This window comes from Hylaeus anthracinus, unplaced genomic scaffold, assembly GCF_026225885.1.
Source record: "Hylaeus anthracinus isolate JK02 unplaced genomic scaffold, UHH_iyHylAnth1.0_haploid 3, whole genome shotgun sequence".
Taxonomy (NCBI): Eukaryota; Metazoa; Arthropoda; class Insecta; order Hymenoptera; family Colletidae; genus Hylaeus; species Hylaeus anthracinus.
Window position 1 is genome coordinate 15,900,922 of NW_026535284.1, and position 22,048 is coordinate 15,922,969.

General features: G+C 40.6%; 1 protein-coding gene across 2 annotated transcripts; it reads right to left on the reverse strand.

The window, feature by feature from the left end:
• Positions 1 to 105: 105 nt before the first annotated feature.
• LOC128893507 (baculoviral IAP repeat-containing protein 6) lies at positions 106 to 21,978 on the reverse strand. Of its 2 annotated transcripts, XM_054154505.1 has the most exons (51): positions 21,681 to 21,978; positions 20,854 to 21,173; positions 20,519 to 20,763; positions 19,889 to 20,234; positions 18,300 to 19,809; positions 18,057 to 18,231; positions 17,762 to 17,980; positions 17,261 to 17,684; positions 17,023 to 17,176; positions 16,800 to 16,950; positions 16,461 to 16,712; positions 16,144 to 16,398; positions 15,796 to 16,069; positions 15,557 to 15,718; positions 14,919 to 15,224; positions 13,817 to 14,113; positions 13,525 to 13,736; positions 13,294 to 13,450; positions 13,015 to 13,206; positions 12,721 to 12,935; positions 12,399 to 12,652; positions 12,134 to 12,315; positions 11,858 to 12,054; positions 11,627 to 11,771; positions 11,205 to 11,364; positions 10,732 to 11,095; positions 10,522 to 10,645; positions 10,276 to 10,440; positions 10,031 to 10,194; positions 9,720 to 9,957; positions 9,339 to 9,639; positions 9,085 to 9,260; positions 8,797 to 8,998; positions 8,502 to 8,729; positions 7,901 to 8,428; positions 7,553 to 7,823; positions 7,199 to 7,458; positions 6,836 to 7,118; positions 6,383 to 6,768; positions 6,169 to 6,321; positions 5,908 to 6,085; positions 5,703 to 5,848; positions 5,384 to 5,626; positions 5,078 to 5,296; positions 4,795 to 5,016; positions 3,356 to 4,696; positions 3,060 to 3,280; positions 2,743 to 2,982; positions 2,478 to 2,666; positions 2,265 to 2,399; positions 106 to 2,176 (listed from the first exon to the last, which is right to left on the reverse strand). In XM_054154505.1, the coding sequence occupies exons 1-51, from the start codon at positions 21,865 to 21,867 to the stop codon at positions 1,889 to 1,891; spliced, it is 14,256 nt and encodes a 4,751-aa protein (XP_054010480.1). In that variant the 5' UTR covers positions 21,868 to 21,978; the 3' UTR covers positions 106 to 1,888. The 2 variants fall into 2 exon arrangements, with proteins under 2 accessions (XP_054010480.1, XP_054010481.1); XM_054154506.1 differs by lacking the exon at positions 14,919 to 15,224.
• Between the last annotated feature and the right edge of the window lie 70 nt (positions 21,979 to 22,048).

The following is a 22,048-nucleotide window of genomic DNA, read 5'->3' on the forward strand; positions in this document are numbered from 1 at the left end:
GTATTATACAGTTTGGTTTGGACTAGGTCTAATCGAGTCTAACGTTCGATTAGATATGGATTACCTCTTACAGGTAAGACGGTGATAAATAAAGCTCACCTGTGATGGCGTGGTAATATTCGTTTATTATAAATAACTATTAACACGTTCTCCTGTCACGTACATCATGTTACGTGTTTTCGCTTTGTTCAATTGCTTAGGAATCCATGCAATAGTATACGTTACATCGGAGCATTTTTATCCAGTTACTTCGGAATTACAAACATTTACTTGTAATGCGGTACAATTATTCGTGTGACGATTATTTACAGAAAGAACGATCATTGATACTGGTGGGACGCGATTCAACCAGGAATTTCACAGCTAACCGTAATTAGTCGCTGACAGACAAAGGGGAATACTAGTTGTACGACAGCAATCCGTCAGTCGTTGCATCCTGTGTCCGCGACGGTTGAGAGAATCGCTGCGTCATCGATATATTTAATCAGTTCCCGTTTGTTATCGTGTCAAATGAAACGTCTCGGATATAATCCGTATGTCCAGTGTTTGCTCTTTTCTCTGCGAGAAATCATCGGACCTGGTACAAACTTTCCTTTTGCATCCGCCTTTGATCAGCACTATTTCAATTGAAACAAAGATGCACGTGTTATAAAGAAACGAAAAATGTTTCGAAGAGAACAAAACTGTATCGTCGCTTGAACGGAGGTCGTAAATTTGATTCGATTCTTCTTTTTTTTTTTTTGTTTTTATTTATTTATTTATTTCTTTGTTTAAAGACTACTTCGTAAAACGTCTTGTTCTCCCGATAAATTTGTCAAAAGAAATTCGCTGTTGAAAGGTAGGCGATCGTATTTCAAGCCGAACGCGTCCAACTATTATTTCTCGTAAAAAATACAGTGCGGACCGTAATAGATACCGACACGCTAAATATTAAATCACACTGCGCACACACGTATCAAGTGCTAACTGCATCATGCATTATGGAGCAATTTTCTGCGTCGTTTTCTACTCGCAAGTCGGATGCAATGCGACGTTGAATTAAACGGTTGAGACGATTTGCGATAAATAAAAAAGAAAAAAAAAAACGAAAAAGATAAATTTACAATAAAAAAAGAAAAACTGGAAGAAAAGATCTGAACGTAATCGACAGTAGTAACGAAATTGGAACGTTCAACAGAAGTACTCCGATTCGCGTCGATCTACCTGTGCATTGGTAGAGTGTCATTTTGCGTTCGCTCGTGTAAATAAAGAAATTTCGTATCGTTGCTCCGTACAGTTTTGTGTTACCTTGAAATCGTCTCCTTCGCTGACAAACGCGTTGTTTAAGATCGGTCGCATTGCGAGTAGGGGGTGGTTACCGGCTACGTAAACGAGGAACACGTATAATAAATATCGAATAACAGTTGTTACTTATAGTAATACGAAGTAGTAGAATGCAGCATACATATAGCATAGCAGTAGCCACAGATAGTACCTACTACGTATGAGTTGGTCACATTCATACTGGCTTTATAATCATCGACTGATTCTTACCTCTTCATTTCCATCCGATACAATCTCTCCGTTTCCTCTCTTTTACTTTCGTGCATATGCATTATATATCATCCTCCCTCTTCTTTTATATTCTCTCTCATAACATACACACACGCATGCATATACACACACGTATATATTCAGACATTCTCACCGATCTTCCTCTTCCATGATCATTTGTTCAACCAAAAAGTTACCGTAAGCTTTCATTCTACTCGTTATCCGTCAATCATCTGAAATTCGACAAGATACTAGGATCTTCGTTCCGCCTTCGGTCAGTCCGTTATTTGTCCGTCATAACACAAACAATATAGACTTTTCAAAATGTCCAACAATGTCTATTAACATCCTGTAGCTATTCACACACTTTTGAAACCATCTTCTCCATCTCAACGTCCGTATCGATGTCATGGTGTACGTGATTGCTGGCACTGGCGTTGTTCATGGAAACGATCGAGTTGCTCATCGGCGTGGAAAGTGTGGCGACCGGGGGAACCGTCGACGTCGGTGGCGAGTTCGGTATACCCGGGGTGCCGGATAGTTCGATAGGCGAGCCTGGAGATGCGAGCGGCTCTACCAAATCCTCCAAACCCTCGGGAGTTGGCAGTTTGTTCAACTCTTCTCTCAATAATCTATAGTGTCTCTGAACAAACATGGACGCAAATATAAATTTTCGTTTTTGGTGTATCTATTAGTCGATGGAGTGAAACGCTATACTCTGCATCACTTACCCTTAAAGCTAAAGCGTTCAGGGATAGTGTGCGCCCGAATCTGCGATCCGATCCATGCATCTCCATATCCCTTATCCACCCCTCTAATTGTGCAACGATTTCGTGTCTCTTTATCCAAAAGTGAGTGTGTATTATCTGCAGAATGAAGAATTGCGTATGAGTACAAAGGTAGTTGTTCAGAGAGTTATATGACATGTACACCGCGACGGTTACCTCCTTGAAGCAGGGACAAGGATTGCGAATTTGATCGAGCATGGCCCACTTGGCAGTAGCCTGACAAATGTTCGCGTTGTACTCTTGACTAGATTGAGCTCCGCTCGTCGTGCCTCGTGACCGTTCGTATCCAGGTTCGTTGAAATAGGGCTCCGATACTAGGATCAGTGACTGTATCGACACTAAGACCTGTTTTCAAGATAAATTTCGATTAAAGTTTCATGATAACGTAGCCAAATTAATCGTCTCTTTTAATCCTAGTTACCTGAAGGAAACTACTAGTATGTGCATTCCACTTTTCCTCGGGGCGACCATGCCATGTATTCAACACGCTCAGACAGACCTTTCCATCGTTGTAGAGATTTGGGTTGAATCGCACGGTGTGACGACCAGTGGTTTCTAGGTTAATTAACATCGGGCTGTTAGGGTAATCCGGTGGGAAGTATACGTCAAACTCGAAACACCCGTTCGCGTATGGCGTTTCTGCCGGGCCTGTTATCAGCACCTAGATAAAGAAACATTTAACGTTGAAACAATACGCTTACTCGTTACTAATTACGCATATTCAAACGCTACAAGTACCTTCATAACGTCTAATCTGTCCGTGTCACACCTAACGAAAACGCTACTACTATATGACAAAGGTAAAGCAGTGGAAAGCGTAACAGCCTCCTGTGCCAGTCTCTTGACCCGAGTGGGATGACTTCTTTCGCCCGCTGCCCTCATGGTCGACTCAAAATGGTACGAAACGGCAAACTTATATCCACTTGACTCTGGATTCTCAGCAATCATTTCGTACGTATCTGCAACGAAGAAACTAGTTGTAACATTTTCAAAACGTCGAACTATCTTATCCAAAGGACCCAGAATCATCTTACCAAACTGTAGATTCTTCATAACCTCTAAATATCGTTGTTCAACCGAACGAAGAGGTAACTCAGGGCCAGCGGGGCTGGGTCCTGGCAGCTCTTCTTCGATGCCTGATAACCTGGCGGTGGAGTTCTGCACTATGGTAGCACTTTCTTGAATGTCAGGGATCAATGTCGCCAGGCCCTCGTCCTGCTCAGTGTCGTCTGGGTACTTGAACAATGTCTTGGACTTGTTGCCTCTGGTGCGATTTATCTTATGGACGTATGTGTCCACACACACCCTCATACTCGACAGAAGAGACACAACGGACGGTTCGCCAGATTTTCCCCCTCCTTTTGGTAGTAAAAGGGGCGCCAACTGATTCGAACGAGCCATGGCTCTGAGCAATTGCAGCACTGCACGGTACAAAGGAATGTGCCTGGCCATGTCCAGCACCGAGTCGTTTCTTAAATACGAGGACAAGGCGGGAAGCAGACACGAGAGAGCAAGTAGATCGGGAAAAGGCGATGGCAGTTCTCTTTGTTTCTGGCCACCCGGTCCGATATAACTCGCCAGGACCTGCAATAATACTGTAACGTGCTCTTCCTCGGATTTCTGTCGCAGCAAGGCTTGTTCGACGTTCCACGACTGTTGAGTGGAACCAGTACCGAACCCAGTACCCTTCGCCCAGTACAAATGCGAGTTTTCGTCGCTTCGACCAGCCTCGCCCTGACCACCGCTCCCTTTCTGTTCAGAATTCTCGTTCTGGTTTGTCTGATGTGTAAATATAGCCAGGCAGTTCAGTAGGAGAAGCATGGCGCCCACTTCGATGGTGGTCTTACGCAGAAGGAGACCGTCGTCGGTGGTTGGCGGCGTGGCATCGAGTACCTGTCTCAGAACTTGGAACGGCAACGTTGGTAACGAAGCGGCCCACGGCGACGTTAAAACGTCTCCGCCTTCGCCATCGTCGGACACGCCCAGAGCGAGACGTAACAGACACTGTGCCCGTTTTCGGTGTCTCAACAACACTTCCGCGTAACCAGGAAGTCTGAGAAAGAGACCGAAGGCAGCGAGAGAATGTGGAGGCACATAGGGAGCCGGAGACGACGTTTGCGTGGACGAGTTGGCCCCACCTACTTCCAGCAGCTCGTACATGTTGTCGTTGTCCTCCAATTCTACCCAGTCTTCGTACGTTTGCTCTGGCGGCGGAGACTTCTCCGCCACAGGCGGCGGCCTTCTAGAATCCGGATAGATCAATGGCAGATGACGTGCCAATACCGCTAAACCACCTCCGGCGCTAAACACGCCCAACGAACTCTCTATGCTTCTATAATTTAGTAACTCGATGTCGTTTTGTTTCGCTAGGTCCTCTGAAAAATATAAAAAATATAGTTGTAAACGATACACACCTCTTTAATGAATCAGTTTCATCTAGAAATAACAATAATAATAATAATAATAATAATACCTGTCGAATCTTTATTACGTTGACGTAACATGAGATGCAAGCAAGGCTCTGACAACGATATCCCACTGTCCTCCGCGATGGCTAGAAGCTGAGCAATGGTCAATCGAGGCGGCAACGGAGTGTTCGGACGCGACGAATGGATCAAATACTGTTGATTAGTGGAACTACCAGGATTCTGTTGCACGTTATTGCTCGTCGGTTTAGTAGCATTCGAAGTTCCCTCTACAGATGAAAATTTTAGTTAGCATTTTTGTCAAAGATGGGTGCCACTAAAGCAACTTACCAAAATTTAATCGTGACTTTCTCACAGTAGGAGCACGAGCTTGTGATCTATTAGACGCCTCCTTAGCTCTCTTATCTTTTGCTGTGTTTCCCGCGGCTACGCTAAGAGTATCTACTATAAAGGCCATGCCGGACTCCCAGAGCTCCCTGGATCGATTGTTGGTCGATCCAGCTTCGTTACCCTTGTACGTGTTTGGTAGCAGCAAAAGAAGCCATGTCCCTTTGAACAGATACGCGTAGGATTAATTGATTCTTAAAAAAATATACACTTAAAAACACACGACCGTCGACATATAGACATGCTCACCAGATACTTGCTGCAATATGTCCGCCACAGTTGACTGCGTGGACATATACAACAACTGATGATAATGTCCCAGCGGATGAGCTGGATGTGGAGGCATAGACGGCATACTGTAATTAGCCGCCGTGTTTGAAACTTTCATAGGCGCTTCCGAAGTTACGGAGACCAACACTTTTTCACCTTCCAAGAGCAATTGCAAGATCAATCGTCTGGTAAAACCAGAAATTCCATGAAGGTATCGGACATCTATACAAAGAAAAAATATAGAATTATTACACAAAATGTACACGATGTTAACTTTAAAAAGTAGGTGAAGACTTACTAGACGTTGTTCGTTGTTGAGAAATTACATCTGTCAATAATTCAGCCAATAGCTTTTGATTCTCAAGGTGGCACCAACAACAACGAGATAAAAATTTAATCATGGCACTCTCCAGCGAGGAGTATGAAATATTTGTTTTGGAACACCTGTAAAGGATAGACGTTTTCAGCATCCAATTTATTTTTTAAGTTAGCTTTTGTTCTACCTTGAAGAAGACACAGATGGATTTTCTATAGGTCGACTGCTAAGGAGAGAAAGAAGGGGTAACCAAAACCCACAGCCCTCTTTTCCCAACCAATCCCGCATTCTACCCTCCGAACACACGAGCGTCAGGAATTCCAACACCATCGCTATACTTTCTGGATCCGTCAGGCACAGACCACCTAAGCAACAACAACCATGTTATTCATTCCATCCTCAAAATCTGTAGAAATGATGAATCTTCAAAACGCGTGTATGCACTGACCAAAGTGATTATTCGTTTGCATAGAAGTTTCGCCAGCTTTATCATTATCCGTTAGGCTAGAACCTGCCATCGAATTACTCGGACAACAGTCGTCAGACGACGATCTTCTACTCTGTTGCTGTTGCCGTCTTGACTCCTCCAAGTTACAAAAATCTGTCCAAAAAATCTAGTTAGCAAAATAGAATCTTCTGGTGAAAATACTGTAACAACTTACCAGTAATGGACGCCATCAACAGAGCAGGAAGTCCAGAATCGATCAGCTGCTGAATACCTGGCGGAGATCGCGCAGCAGCAGCGACGGTAAGCAATTGTCCCTCTGTCAAGTTCAATCGCTTGTATTCACACAGTACGTAACGACAGTACCATTCCTCGCCAGTGATTTCGCTCTTTTTATCATCAATTTGCCCTTCCCTTTCCTTGCAATCATCCGATATGGATGCAGAGTGATCCGTCGCCATATTAGGCACCAAGATTCGTACTCTTTGGAGTAGTAGAGGGAACAGCGTTGGTCTCACGTAGCAGAACGCGCAGAGGGCGGAATCTATCGCCTGTTTCAAAGCTGAACCTGTATCCAAAGTCAAGGTCCACCGGTACAAAGCACTGTAAAGAAGGATACTTTTCATTAAACTGTACCAAGAAAGATTGTAAAACACGAGGAGTCGCTTACTTGAAAAGCTCGTCTGTTAAGAGGGCTTGCAAGTCATAATTCAAATTCTGTTGTTGATGAGCTTTCCATATAATGGAAGACACGCAATGAATGTACACAGCGGGCGGACTGATCGCGTTAGGACCACTGGTGGGCCGAGAGATTCCATTCAAAGCGGATGCCTGAAGCCACGAAAGCACCGCGACCATACGAGCTTCTGTGCACGAATCCTGAATGGAACAAAGTTGTTGGAGTAATTCAACGACCAACTGAACGGTCGATGTCTCTTGTGTAGTCACAGCACCTGAACAAAATTTGCAAATTAGATTAAGAAATAATAAATAAAGAGAAATGGAAATCGTTCCCGAAAGAGAGAAGCAGTACCTTGGAAAAAAGGAGTAGACCTGTTGTTCAATAAAAGACCAATAAGACGAAGTCCAAGCTCTCGAGAGTATAAGCCTAGTTGCAATAGAACCCTCTCCAAATTAGGAGTAAAGAGAGACGGTGCTGGGAGCAACAGGAGGTTACAGCATGCCTCAATCAATCCTTCGACCGAAGCTGCAGAGTTAAGCACCTTTACAGCGAGATTGCTGTTCAATGTGCTCACGGACAGACACTGATGTAACAATCGCAACCAACCCAAGCTGGACAGATACATCATCAAATATTGTTTTTTTTTCTTTTAAAATTTATAATGGAACAGTGAACATATTTTACATTAAAATTAACCATAATTACCTTGTCTTCGTCAGTTGCTCTTCGTCTATCGTATCGTGACTCGTTTTTATCTCGCCGAACGCTGTCGTACCTAGAAGCTTAATTTGACTTAAGCTTATGTTCGTCGAGTCACGTGGTTTGTATAATCGTACAAGAACAGAAGTTGCCACTTCCGGTTGGGACAATGTGATACATATAAACGTCAATCCTGCCGTTGGCATTGGTGGGCAGACGGGAGTCAGTGGACTGTTACTTTCCCTCGAAACTTCGATGGCTACGGCTGATGGACATGCTACGAAACATGACATATGTTGTAGAGTACTATAACAGAATAGCATAACCTTCAAACAAAACATTGATTTATCTTACTGGCCAAAGATGTGAGATGTGGCTGGAGTTCGACTTTTCTCAACAGTATAGCGCAAGGTAGAGTGATAGTAAGATCAACCCATGCTTCGTCAGGGTAACAATGGTACATCCACGCGGCTGTCCTTGCTCTCTTGTGAGGCGTAGCGTTCTGTATAAGAACATCCGCTGGTTGGGCTGTAGGATTCAACCAAGATATCGTGCCCAAGGGGGCAAAGTTTAACAAGCCGTCGTCGTGTGTCTCCAGTGTGTTCGCGGATTTTTTGCCGCTAGCAGAAGCCGCTGGCACCACGTTGGGGGCATTGGAAAGGTGTTCCATCACCAAGGCGATCACGCCTGGTGAAGCGGGACTGCCATTACCTTCGCCAATGCTCGATTTCACTAAATTCTCGCAAAGTACTCTCACTCCACCCATCGCTGTAAACATTGCCAGCGACATTTCGTTGTCCAGGACCCTTAAGATGTACCAGAGAAGGGGTTCGGACAACTGCATGACGCCCAATTGACGATCTAGTTCTCTTTGCCCTGATGCTGCAAAAGATGTAAGTTTCGCTGTGAATTATAGCATTCGGAACAACAAAACTCTTGAAATAGCGATTCTTACAGGAAGAGAGGTACTGATAAAGTGGATTGAGAACCAAGCTACGGTTACTCGCTTTCTTTGTAAGTGTGGTCAACAGTTGAAACGTAGCATCTGGAATCGAGGCTGGATCGCCAAGTTCAGTTGCGGTTCCAGCTCCGGCGCTCTCGCCAAGAAGCATAGCCAGAGACGAACCAGTGCTATGACCAAGAGCTCCTAATAATCGCATCATAGTAGGTTCGTGTTGCAGAACTGAAAAATGTACAGTGCAGAAATGAATGATTGATTAAAAAGAGATAATCCGTGTTTTAATACTTACCAGTGTCTGCAACGCATCGTATATTGGGTTTGTTGAGCGTGGATTGCTGCAAGCGAGACGAGGACTGTTGTTCTGCAACTTTGCTTTCGTCAGTTTGCGAGATATTTATTTTCATTTGCGCGTCGCTAATGTCACTTGCTAACCCGAGATTTGTTTCAGAGAGATCGATTCGCATCGAGCTATCGGATCGACCTGCGCAACTCTACAAATAAAAAAGGTTGCAATGTAAAAATAAGTAAACTTGTCTTCTATCGATGAGTCAATATTTTGGATAACGACGATACATACATTCGGTAAAGGAGTTTGAATAAGCCGGCACACTAATTTAATCAGAGCTACGACTAAGGTGTCCCATGAAGCTGGACGTCCTTGTCTTGTGTCACCACCGAGTACACAAGCGAATAAACCACTAAATCCGCCAGACGGATTGGCTAAATCAACAGACCCACCACACTGTGCTCCAACTGAAAAAAAAAACCAATTTGTTACAAATACTTACAAGATTGCGTAACTCTATAGTGTGTATTTAAAATAAAAATGACCTCCTGAACCCCTGACATAAGTGAAGACCAACACTCCCACGCATTCCGTTACACTCATCGCGGTTCCCAGGTCAGTGTTCGCAAAGTGTAAATTTGTCAATGATGTTATGAGTTTGTACTGTGCGTCTAGTGGTCCTTTCCTCGATGAAAGAGCTCCACCAGGTTGCACGAGTTGATACACTACCCAGAGTAACAGCTCCTTCAATGTGTTCCCTAAAGAGCTACCAGGCGTAATTACATCGCATCTCATTTCTAATCTCACTAGAAAATCTTGAAGTGCTTGGCAAACAGTGGGTCCAGCCTAAAAATGGAATACATTGAAGTACTGAGTTGTGAACTGCTGCAGATGTAGGGATAATTGTTTGACATTTTTAAACGTACCATGATATATTGTTTATCCATGGCATTAATATTTAATCCGCTCCCCGAAAGTAAACGCAGAAGCATGGGGCCCATGTTGCGTTCTTTTACGATACATCCAGCCATACCACCTAGAAGACCGTCTAGTGGCTGTCTACTATTCGCAGCTTCTGTAGAATCTGTCTGTAATGGTTGATTACTTGCGAGAGTCAAACACTGAAGAGCGAGACACCAAGCCCTCAAGGATACCCCTGGATGCCTAGAAATTATTATTCTTTTGTTATTGGCGATTCAAACCTTTTAAATGAAGAACTTTGGTATGTCATATCTACCAGGATAACGCAGAGATAAGGCTGGAAATAGCTGTGGAGCTCAATGGAATAACAGGTGTCAACGAAGGATCAAATTGATTAGAAGAATTAGATTGTTCCGAAGACGCGTCAAAGTTCAATGTCAACCACAGCTGGAGGACAAGTTCTAGGTTCGTTCCCACACTCTATCGCAGAAAAATAATTTAGACACGAATTAATAGGAAAGTGAATAAATACTGTTCTTTTTTGTTAGATTTAATATTTACCTGTAAATAGAGATCTGTAACTATTTTGTCAAAACATCTGGTTAACATTAATAAACTGGAAGCTGTAGTATCAGTCAAGTTCCAAACGTCTTGAGTCCTATCGTTCCACCCAGATTCAACTCTCGATGACGATTGCTGAGAATATCGGTTAGATTCCATGGGGACCTTTCACGAGAAAATTATATCTAAATCTCTTCCTGCAGAGTACACGTTTTAAAAATAAAAGGAAACACATGGTCAACTCACGTGTATCGTGGCATTTATACTTTGAGGTAAATTGTACATGCCAAAGGTAGACAACAATCTCAAACTTATCTCTAATCCCATTTCCAAACCATATTCTAATCTTGAATCCATCGCCAAAGAAATGCTGTAAAAGTATACGGTTAGCCCACGCATTTTACGTAAATAAATTACGCTACTTCATAATTTTTCTACACACTATAGAATATGTACCTGGAACTGGTCTTGGACACTGGATTGCCTTTCTTCAACATGTTTCTACCACGCTCAAGAATATCATCCAAGAATTCTTCCAGTTCGCTATCGTCAGACTCCAAAAGCGAAGGTAAAAACCCATTGGACTTTGGCGTCGAAGCAATTGCTGGTGTCACCACTATAGTATCTTGAGTGTCTTCTTCAACTTCACCAGTTGCAAATTCTTCGTCGTTACCGAGTGTCACTATGGCGCTGCTAGTTCCAGCGGCGCCAATAGTATCGTCTTCTGTTGTTCGAGTTTTCTCCGTGACAAGGGATTCGAAACCTTCCTCCGCGGGACTTCCTTCGTGCGTGGGGCACGCTTTCGGGAATAATTTTCCGCCTGTAAAAGGAAACGATGAAAACAAATGAAAAAAAGGATGTATATACAAATATAAATACAAGAATCGAGTGTTTTATAACAATAATACACAATAAAAAATTGACTGTACCTTCTAATAAGTCCTGCAACAAACTCGAAACAGCGTGCGAAGACCAGGCAGCATCAGATGTACCTGTCGCCAGTCTGACTAATTTTAAGAGCTGTTCTTCGCTCATAAGCTCGCACAAGCTAATTGCAGGACGTGTAGATATCACTAGCCTAGCGACTACCTATATGGCACACAATTTAACAGTTCAAAAGCATGAACAGTACCAGCGGTGTACAAGCTAAGAATTCTTTAATCGTAAAGTGGTACGCTAAGCATTCATAAATATCGAAAAGCCACGGATAAACAATTTCATGAATAACAAACTTCGTGAACACGTAGAAGAAAAGGCACAGAGTGTAAATTTATGTTAGACTTTACGATAAAAGGAACGAGGGTCAAGAGAGAGTAACACGTAACCACGTGTGTATCCCCCAAGTATTTACCTTGCATGCCAACAGGAACATATCCACGTTAGCAGAATTACACAAAATAAGTGCAATCAGTCCACGAGCCACTGGTAGAACATGTTGATGAGACAAATTGGATATGTACTCGATATCCAAGTCCATTATTTCTGGTTTACTGGAACTTATAGGGCATAGAAGACGTTACCAAATACTAAACTTTGTACAATCTTACTAGAAAATTACAGATATTTTAATCATGATATGCACCTTGTGGTTGCTTGTGGTTGCGCACGCGGGCTGCGTGAAGCGTGTTGTGCGTCATTTTTTCGAACACTTAAAATATCTTTAAGATGCTTGGCAGAATGTTGCTTGAACGTCTTCTTGTACAATCGCTCTTGCGACTTTAGCGACGCTTCCATTTTACAATGCAACAAAGCACTGTACGACGAAAGACTCTCCCAACCCTATAGTATAATTTAATATTCTTCAGTTTTTACTATCTTCTTCGATTTGATAAAAATATAAACAAGAATATGTTTATACCTGTGACGATGGATGGAACGCTTTCTTTGCTTGTTCCAACTCTTGAAGCTGTTGTTTGTGATGCATCAAACGTTTCTGTATTTTTTTACGATAACTACAGGAAGCTGGAGACCGATTGGCACTACCATACTTTCGTTGCATCGCAGACTCTCCTTGAATAAACTCCCAGCGAGACAACAGACCTTCGAGAAGTAATTCGAAAACTACATTTTCTTACTCGTATTAAATATTCGTATCTATTGTTCTATTTAACACGAGTACCTACTTTGTTCTCTACTTTTCTCGTTATTCCCTTCTAAACATGGAGGGGGAATAGCTACAGTGTCCAAGCACACTGACAAGAAAAGTAACACCCAGCCAATAAGAGTTACATCCAGGCGATTCGTACTAGAAGTTTGAGCATTCGATAATGGCGTCAATAATTTGCCTAACGTGCGAACCATCGCATCTATCACAGAAGATCTATTAACTCCGGCGATCAATGATTTCCGTCCAAGGAATGTTAACAAAATAAATACCCTACAAATTAATTACAGTTAAAACTGTTTCATGAATGGTGCGCACCACTTAAAAATTCAAGAGCATACCTATCTTGAGGGAATATGTGTGTGGACGACGACGAGTAGAGATTGATCAACGTGTTAGACAAGAAATTGCCCCACCACGGCTGATGACCAGCCATACGCGCTAAAAGTGCAACGGCGTGTAATTGTAAACGCGGAACTGGCGTTACGACGCAAATCGAGTGGAAAAACTTTTCACAAACTGTTGGTGTGAACACGTCACATATCGACATCGGAATCTAGAGACACGATACACGTATTTTATGAATCGTCGTAAAAATGTTAGTACTGAAAATGAAGTAGAAAAGGAATACATACGCTCATTACAGGACCAATTTCGTACACTGTGTATAAAAGAATATCGAGCAAAGTTTCTCCGAGAACTCGTAATTTATCGCTAGGTGCATTCGACAGCTGCATCGTCGGAACGTTCTGAGAACCTTTCCACGACTCCAAACGTCTCCACACGCTGCGTACAACGTTCAATTGATGTTGAAACATTATACACTCCTGTAACATTTAACGTGCACGTTTCCCATACTAATACTTATTCCTTACATTAATTCATTAATGCATTATTTATATAATTTAACGTACTTGATAAGTCGCCAATATTTTTGCTGACGGTTGCTCTTTATTCTCACTGGATATTTTATTGTAGCAGAGGTAATGCTGCATATGCATAACATTGGTAGTTTCTGAACACAACAATGGATCCAATAAGCTTTTTAATCTTTCAGTGGCTAAGCTGAATCTAAACCAATTACATACCGACAATGAGAAGATGTCTACACAGGAAATCAAGATTACTGAGACTGAAAAAAATACCTGCACTGAACATCTTCCGCGAGAGCTGACAAAATATTGCACTGTGTATCAATTGTAGTTTGTACACTGGGATCAAACATATCAAAAATTTGAGAAGTATTATTTAATTCAGCGTAATCTTCTCCAGGCAGAACCACCATGTGTCCATAGAACATTCCTAATGGAATTTTGCACATTGTTGGAGACATTCCATACCGACCTATCGTTGTAATCTAAAAGTCATAGAGTAATTTGCGTGGACCATGTACATTTATCGTAGAATGACAACAAAAATGTGTGTAGAATTTCATACCTTCAGGTATCTACACACAGGTGGTGGTTGAAGATCGCACACTACCAGCGGCTTGTTTTCTATATCACTAGCGACGATGAGACGCGTTCCATCGACTTCTTCGCTTTTCGTCCATATATCTACGGACAACGATGCCAAATCACTGCAGCAAGGAATCATCAAGTCCGTAAGCAATACAGGTGATCCAAAATCGAGGATCACGAAACGTCGTGCACCAGAATGCATTCTATCGACTACCAATGCCTGTTGAGGCGGCCAACATAGTAATCTTCCCCATGGAAACGTAATATCATCCCGCTGTAATGTGTACATGTCACGATTATTAAACCTTTAAAGATTTCTGCTTCGACCACTACCAAATATCTACTTCACTTCTACTTTATTATGAAGTGGATCATATTAATTCAAACAGACACGAAAAAATGCACAAAAATTAAATCATTTTATTCTGTGGAACATTATATCGGAAAGTTTCGATAGTGAAAGGCCAGAAATTGGAGTGAACTCAGTTTTTCCTTCTTGCATGCCATTTGATACATGTAGACATCTTTTTTATGCGGATAATTACTAATCTGTGACTTCAAATTATGAGACTATGATGTACATCACATTTACATATGTGCAATACTGAAAGCATTAAACAGAAACAAAATTTATTTAAATAGGTGGTATAAGTAGTTTTTGTGCCGTAAATTTTCGTGCATCGAATTCGAAATTATTGAGTATAGCAAAATCTTGACTCTGTGAATAATTCAATCACTTCTCCTGATCACAGTAGATCTAGTAGGTAAAATATTTATGGTACGATGCACGATATTTAAAAAAAAATGATGTTACATCGACATCGATAATAAATGCATGATATAAAATAATTTCAAAGGCAATCATGCAACTTTCATTTCGTGTATCTAGCTGTGCGATGTATATGTATATGTATATCAGTGTGTACGTGTATGTGTAATCCAATAATATTAACGAAATTATATGAACTCAGTTGTAAGCAGCATATTAATCAGCTATAAAAATTCATAGTAACGACAGGAAATCGTCGAACTGAGAAACAGAAAAAAAAAATGTGCAACTTCTCATCTATGTAGTCTACCTTTTTAGAATTGCTGTCTTCGACTCTGTTTACGGTAGTACTGAGATTTTGTACAGACGACTTTTCTTTCGTTACAGTAGAACTTAATATATGTGAGTTAGGCATATCGCTTTGTGTATCATGCCATGTCTGATTGCTGACAGACATATCATTAGTTTCATCACAGTCTGATTGATTATCAGGTGTGAATATCAGTTGTGGAACTGGCTTCTTTAACGTTCTTCCTGTACACAGACTAAGCAAATCGCTTAATATAGGTGTTGACTTAGCCTGAACATCTGATCCTAGCGATCCAGCATCCAAGTTCTACAATGTACAATTTCTATCTGGATTATGTTTCTTCTATTTGAAAAAACATATACACCATATATAAAAATGTATATATTGCAACAGCTTTCACTGTTTTAATCGAAAAAAAATGGAAATTGTTTGATTGCTTGTTGTATTTATACTGTGTGTCATTTTTCATATAGGTAATGATTTTTCTGTTTTCACACAATTTCATGCTTCGTGAAATCGTTCAGATTAAGAGTTTAACAAAACAAGGAATCAAAGAAGAAACAGAAGTGATGAGAGAATCCTCGATGCACTAATATAAAAAGAAAAGAAAACTTTGGATTGTTCGTTACGAAACTTACGTAAGTGTGATGAATGGTTTTGATATCAGGCACACCATTGCTGTTCGTAGCCGTGCTATCGTAAAGAGGAGCTCCGATATTAATTGAATTCGTACATGGATCAATTTTCTCCATCTTGGTACCGTCAGAGGCAGCGTGACAGGTAAAATGAAGCGGTTCGACCTGCGCGACATCCACAATGTTTCTTATTAAACCCATGATCGGATATCACGCTTCCTTGTACGATACCGATACATTACCTCGAGGAGTCCTTTCATACTATGATTAGTACATAAAGCCTTTAATTTGCTAGGCACCACCAATTCGGTAGCTGGATGTGTAGGCAGTGTAAGTAGGTCCCTCAAATCAATAGCATCCTGAGAATACACGGAACTTGACGAAGCAGTTGGAGGTTCCGCTTGTTCATTGGTTACAGCCGACACGTACGTGGAAGGTATTGGGTTATATTTTGGGGGCATCGGCGATTCGAAATCGAAAAGTTCCGTCTCAAACGGGTTGTTGTACAACCCGAACCTATAAAAAGAAAAATATTTTTCAATTCACCAGCGCCACTACGATAAAATGTATTTAAAAAAACTGAATTTTACCTCGTTGCAAGCAATAAATGATAAGGATTTACTCGATTCGATATTTCAGCAGCTATCTGTTGTATCAGAGTGACACATTGCAGAGCAATGCTATGTTCGCTATCCAGCGGTAAGATTCTAGTAATTAACAACTGTAACCACCGCAATGAACCAGCCCATTGAACCTCTATAATCGATGGTAAAAGTTTCACCAAAACTGAAACCAGTGCTTCATCAAAAAAATTAAACGGTGGATGCTCCGAATGGTAAAAATCCCTGAAAACAATTTATAGAATATTACTAAGAAATCGATTCTGCGACGTTTTTTTTTAACTTACCCGGCTGTTACTGTATCGCTGACATACTTGCTGCAAAGTATAACTAATTTGATACATTTGTGCGCTATACTTCGTCCGGCATGCAAAAGGCAAGTCTTTAACAAATTAGGTAACCGTGATTGAACAGAACGAATTGTTTTCATCTGAAACGATATTATTTTGATATTATTCTGACTGCTACGTAACCTCGTTAATCTAATAGAGGCTATCCATATGAGAATATCTAACGCGAGTGACTGTGCAATGGGAGATCTGGAACAGAGACAATCACATATTCTGTAACACACTTCTACGTAATACATATACACGTCTAATCATTTCTCGAAAATTGTTCCTTACTTATCAGACGTCTCCAAACATGCCACGCTCAATAAATTGTCAAAACAAGTTTTCGATTCCAACATAGCGCAACGCTGCGCTCGTTCGTTCGGTATATTAGTAGGATATACTGTTCTAACGGTGATTGATATTTCATGAATCCAATCGCAGCCTTCAAAAACAATACAAAAATGATTTGCACCAGTTACGCATCGCGTATAGCAACGACATAAATAATATTTACCGATATAACAGTCTAATTTCTTACTGTTTGGACCTTCCACAAATCGTTCCGCAGTACTGCCAGGAACAGGCGGTCGTACCACTTCCACTATTCTTAGCTTTTTCGAAGTAGGGGGTTTGTTGGCTGACAAATTGGTTTTCGACTTTGTAGTTACCTAAAAATCAAGGTATAATACTCTTTTATTCACGCTGCATTGTAACATTTACACGAGCAATAACATTTTAATATTTGTTCTTACGCCATCTTTCGTTGGATCGATCAAAGCCTTAATGTGAACAAGAAGCGTTCTGGCTTTGGATCGGAACAGCTTGGGACTGGTCAATGTAACGCAACCAGAACGGCATGATAAATCCATGTAACGATGCAATTCGATCGGCCCACATAATATTTCCGTGTTGTGCTGTCGCTGATACTCTTCCGTTGTCACGGGATTCTTTCCCTTCTGTTCGTTGCCTATGTTAAAGTCTATTCTTTCGTCCACTGGATTTAAGGGGGATTTGTTATGACCAATTCTTCTTACATTTTGCTTTAGCAGGGTAATTTGAATTATTGGCAATTCCTGACATACAGAGTGCAAACTGAATCTCACATCTACGTGACCGATATTTTCTGACGCGCTTCGAGGAAGAGTTAATTCGAACACATGTTCGTCCCAAGTGGTCCTACAATTTAAAATTAAGAGAAATAGAGAAAATAAAATGGAGCATGTAGTTTTTAAAGTGTTGGCGTTAGCGCATACCATTCGTTATGCAAACGCCAGATTCGCGTATGATGTTGATCTTTCGATTGATGAAGATGTTGTGGATAACGACGTTGTTTCTGACCTTGCATCATTTCGTTCCAACATGGTGGAACGGTAGCACCATACGCGGGAGAATGTCGATCGAATCGTGTTAGTTCGTATAGAATGCGTAAATCTGAATGAGATAAGCTTGGTTTGTGCGCAATCAATTGATCTCTGAAAAAAAAAAAATGCAATCATCTTGCATCAACTCGATGCAAATTTTTTCGAGTTACTGATTCCAGAGTCTTACTGAAAAGTGAATGAGGTCGACGTGCTAGGTACTGTAGCTTTACTACCATTCTCTTCTGTCCCCATCATATTAACATCTTCAACATCCTCCTTATCCTCCATGGAATCCTCCTCATCCGTTGTGACAAAAAAGTGAAGCGCGCCGTCGCTTGTACATGCACAAAGTCTCTCTAAACCTAAAAGATATTATCTAATGAAAACAGGTTCCATTAATACAGATACCGATAATGTACAAATAACGTACTATTGCAGTAAGCTACAGAGACAAACTTCTTTCCTTCTACTCTCGCTTCCGTAACAGTTTTTAATGAATCCAGATTTAATACTCTGATTACACCATCCCTGCAAACTAAAGCTACTTGTCCAATAGGTTCTGAAGTATTCGAATTAGTATTAGGACTCTTAGTAGAGTTTTCTTCGGATGATGCACATTTATCTTTTTCTTGAAGAGGTAAAAATACATGCTCGATGGGCGCTTGATCTGCAGGCAGCTCTTGCCTCGCTACAGGTTCGGAGCACACCTTAACCACCTGCCCCGAAAAGTCCAAAGCATACACAAGCAATATAGCATTCGCGTTATTCGCACCATCGTGTATTTCGCCGTTTATCAATCTACCAGAATGCGTATCGTTGTGGTCCCAATACATGTAACCTTTCTGTGGGAAAAACTCATTGTCTTCGTCGATGTCCATCTGATTATTGTTCGAACTCAAAGAATCTGTATTATCTATTGTAGGACACATGGCAACATATAAATGTCTTCCATCTATAGACGGCCCGATATACGTAATTTTAACATAATCGGGAGCTTCGATGGGTAAAGTTTTTATAACAACTGGTTCAGTCTTTGTTATTTTCATAATATCCAGACTTTTTTTATTTGCTGTTGTCAAATCGGATGTCGATGCAAACTGTTCTGGACCATTGATCGGATTAAAATTCGCATCAAATGAACTCGACGTCGGAGGTACCGTGAAACTTATCGACTTCGAATAGATCCCATTGGAAGATGACGCGGTAAGAGTAGTCGTTGGAAAGATATTATCGAAATGTGGACCAACTACTATATCCGAATCTACATCCTCTATCACCGGGACTATCGGAACTTCATATAAAAATTTACCAAGCAAAAAATCTTGAAAGAAATTCCCTTGACGTTCTCCGTTCGAGCTAGCACTAGTCCCCGTTCCAGATAATGTTTTTTTAGTTTTCGAGTCCTTGGTATTATCTTCTTTGATTGGTTGCGTCGTTGCAATTTTATGATAAAAATCATAAAGTACTAAATAGTGCAATCTCGATGGTGTATACCTATCACCTGCCACCTTCATTATATCTAAAGTATCACTGGCGGCACTATTTACACTGTTCATTGCACGAACGAGAGACGAAGAAGGAGCCAGATCTGTCGAAGCAGCCCATACATTTTCTAAAGTCCTTAATTGCGACGGATTGCTAACCGTCACAGTAACAGCACACACTACACATGGCCTAATTTTAGAGTCTGATGTCTCTCCAGGTAAAAGCGTAGAGTCAAGAGTTTTTGCTTCTTTGCTTTGACAATTGGGCGAGCCTACTACAGACAGTGCCGTAATTTGCACTTTATGAGAAGCGGCGTGCTTGTAATCAGAGAGAGAATCTGTTTCCGAATTAAGCGTCCTTAAATACGAAGTCAAATTTCTTGTGGAACCAAACTGTATCGATTCTTTGTTGTTTATTTCTTGTTCTACAGGGGCCACGTAAAATGACACTTCCCGCTGTAAAGACGGTAATACATTTAATAAATATATACATATATACAAAATATATAATTGATACATAGCAATAAATGCTTACCTTCAGTTGATTTGTAACATTCCACACACTTATAAAACCGCTACTGGAAGCTGTAGCTACGAGACCACTAGCGTTTGTAGTGCTAATCACGTCTATCGTATCGCCAGCCTCGCGTGCAGGAGCAGTAGCAAGGGTAACTGATAAAGGAACATTTTGTGTATACTCCCCTTTAACGAAGGGGCATGCGGGGGAATGACGTTCGTGCTCTGACCAAGGTTCATCCTTTGGTTCCCAACAAACTAAACAGCAATTGCACGTGAAGCACATCACTCTGTCGTCGCCTTGGGTCTTTGCGTTTGGGTGGTGGTAGAAACCAACGTGAGCCATTTGGTCAGGTAAAGCCCATCTAAAAAGAGACATGTATGTAATATATCTGTTGTTGCTAATACCATAAAATCTTGAGTATAATACACATAACGACGATAAATAATATTTGAATATTATAAATTCTTATTTGTTCTTTTGTAAAAAAAAATCTTGAAAAGTTATAGATACGTATTACATACGAATTTTCATTTTATAAAAAAACATTTCGACTAAATTAAGTATGCGGTTAATCACAGCTGTGCATTGTATTTGAGATTTTATGGTAGTTAATATATAGTAACGATAATTGTTTAAGTTTTATACTTGTAATTCATATGTGGCCATTTTGAAAATGTATCTCTGCGCATTACTTCGCTAAACATTAACGCTCTATCAACAGGACCCCCTTCCAATGCCAGGCCTGGTAATAAGCCATTTAATCGTTCATTGATAGCAGAAGCAATTGGCAATGCAGGGATATGTCTGTTTAATCTTTTCAATTCCATTACTAATCCTGAGCATACAAGCTTCAAAGAACCATGTGGTAATTCGAGACATACTGTATTCCACTGTTGCAAATCACACAAATGAAAACATTAGAAATTAATTAACCATCTTATAATGTGAACAGATAATCTTACATTTTATTCTATGCTTACTTTTTGGGCTTTGACTCCTTTTTTCTGACTTGCCTCTACCGTGAAAGTTTTACTTGCTAATTCTTGAATTACCTCCTGCACATGATCTACACCTGGTAGTTCTACACATCGTAGACACTGATATAACAAAGTAGCTTCGGAAAACAATAACTCTAACTTTATAACATCCTCGCTTCGTGAAACGGTTGTTTGTAAAAGAGTGTCCAAAAGAAGTACACCATTGTAATCACTACGTACACCAATTCCTCTTCCATCTGTATATAATACCTTATCTACACCATTTGATAAATATGCACCTTGAAGTTTTCCATTTAATTTGCCTGTGAACCATAACAAAAAATGTAGATTTATCTCTATAACTGTAGAATACTATTGGAGCATATCCTCAAACATTACTAAATAAATGAAGTCATTTTAATTATAAAATAATCGATAAAATACTCATACAAACTTTTATCTTACAATAACAATAAACAAGAATAAGAAATTCTTCACAGAAGCAAGTCTAAATATATGAATGAGCAACAATAATAAATGCAGTACAAAGCTGTGCTCGAATAATTGTTTGAGTGTGGCAGACCCTCAAAGTGTAGAAATAGGTCGTGGAAGGTCGTTTATGACTATGAAAAATTGACCGTTTTATTGCGAAGACACTCGAATTAGAAAAACTTTAATCACGCCTGACGTTTTATACACGTATACGACCTTGACCATGAGGCGCGATTGAAACTAGTACAAAGAAAACCATTGAGAAAATGTATGACAGAACAACAGGATATCGACGATAAATTGTTATTCGCAAAACAACCATACACCAAAATGCTTACCCGACAAAGAACTCTTTTGCAATATTACTCCTGAATTGACATCAACTACGTATACTTGCGCACTGCCAGTAGTGATTAGTAACACATTCAGATTATCATGATAGATTATACTTTTACACTCGGTATCCACGTTTAAATAACCGTCTTCCTTCAATAACCACGGATCATCATCAGCCATTTTGCTCATACAGATTACAATTCTCAAAAAATTTGTCTACTGCGCGAACATCACAAAAAACATGGCGTACTCATCACCGCCATCTTTGAATAGAACGTCAGCAACTCGCTCTGAAGCTAGTTAATAACTGTCAAACGATTCGTTCGATAACGATGTATCGATACATCATTTCCCCGATTTCAGATGTATG

Coding starts and splice junctions, on each gene's coding strand:
- LOC128893507 (XM_054154505.1), bottom strand. CDS start 21,867: ATGAGCAAAATGGCTGATGATGATCCGTGGTTATTGAAGGAAGACGGT. Junction 12,936..13,014: donor AAATTGGTCCTGTAATGAGC/GTATGTATTCCT, acceptor TCGTGTCTCTAG/ATTCCGATGTCGATATGTGA. Junction 7,459..7,552: donor GAGCAACTGACGAAGACAAG/GTAATTATGGTT, acceptor GTATCTGTCCAG/CTTGGGTTGGTTGCGATTGT.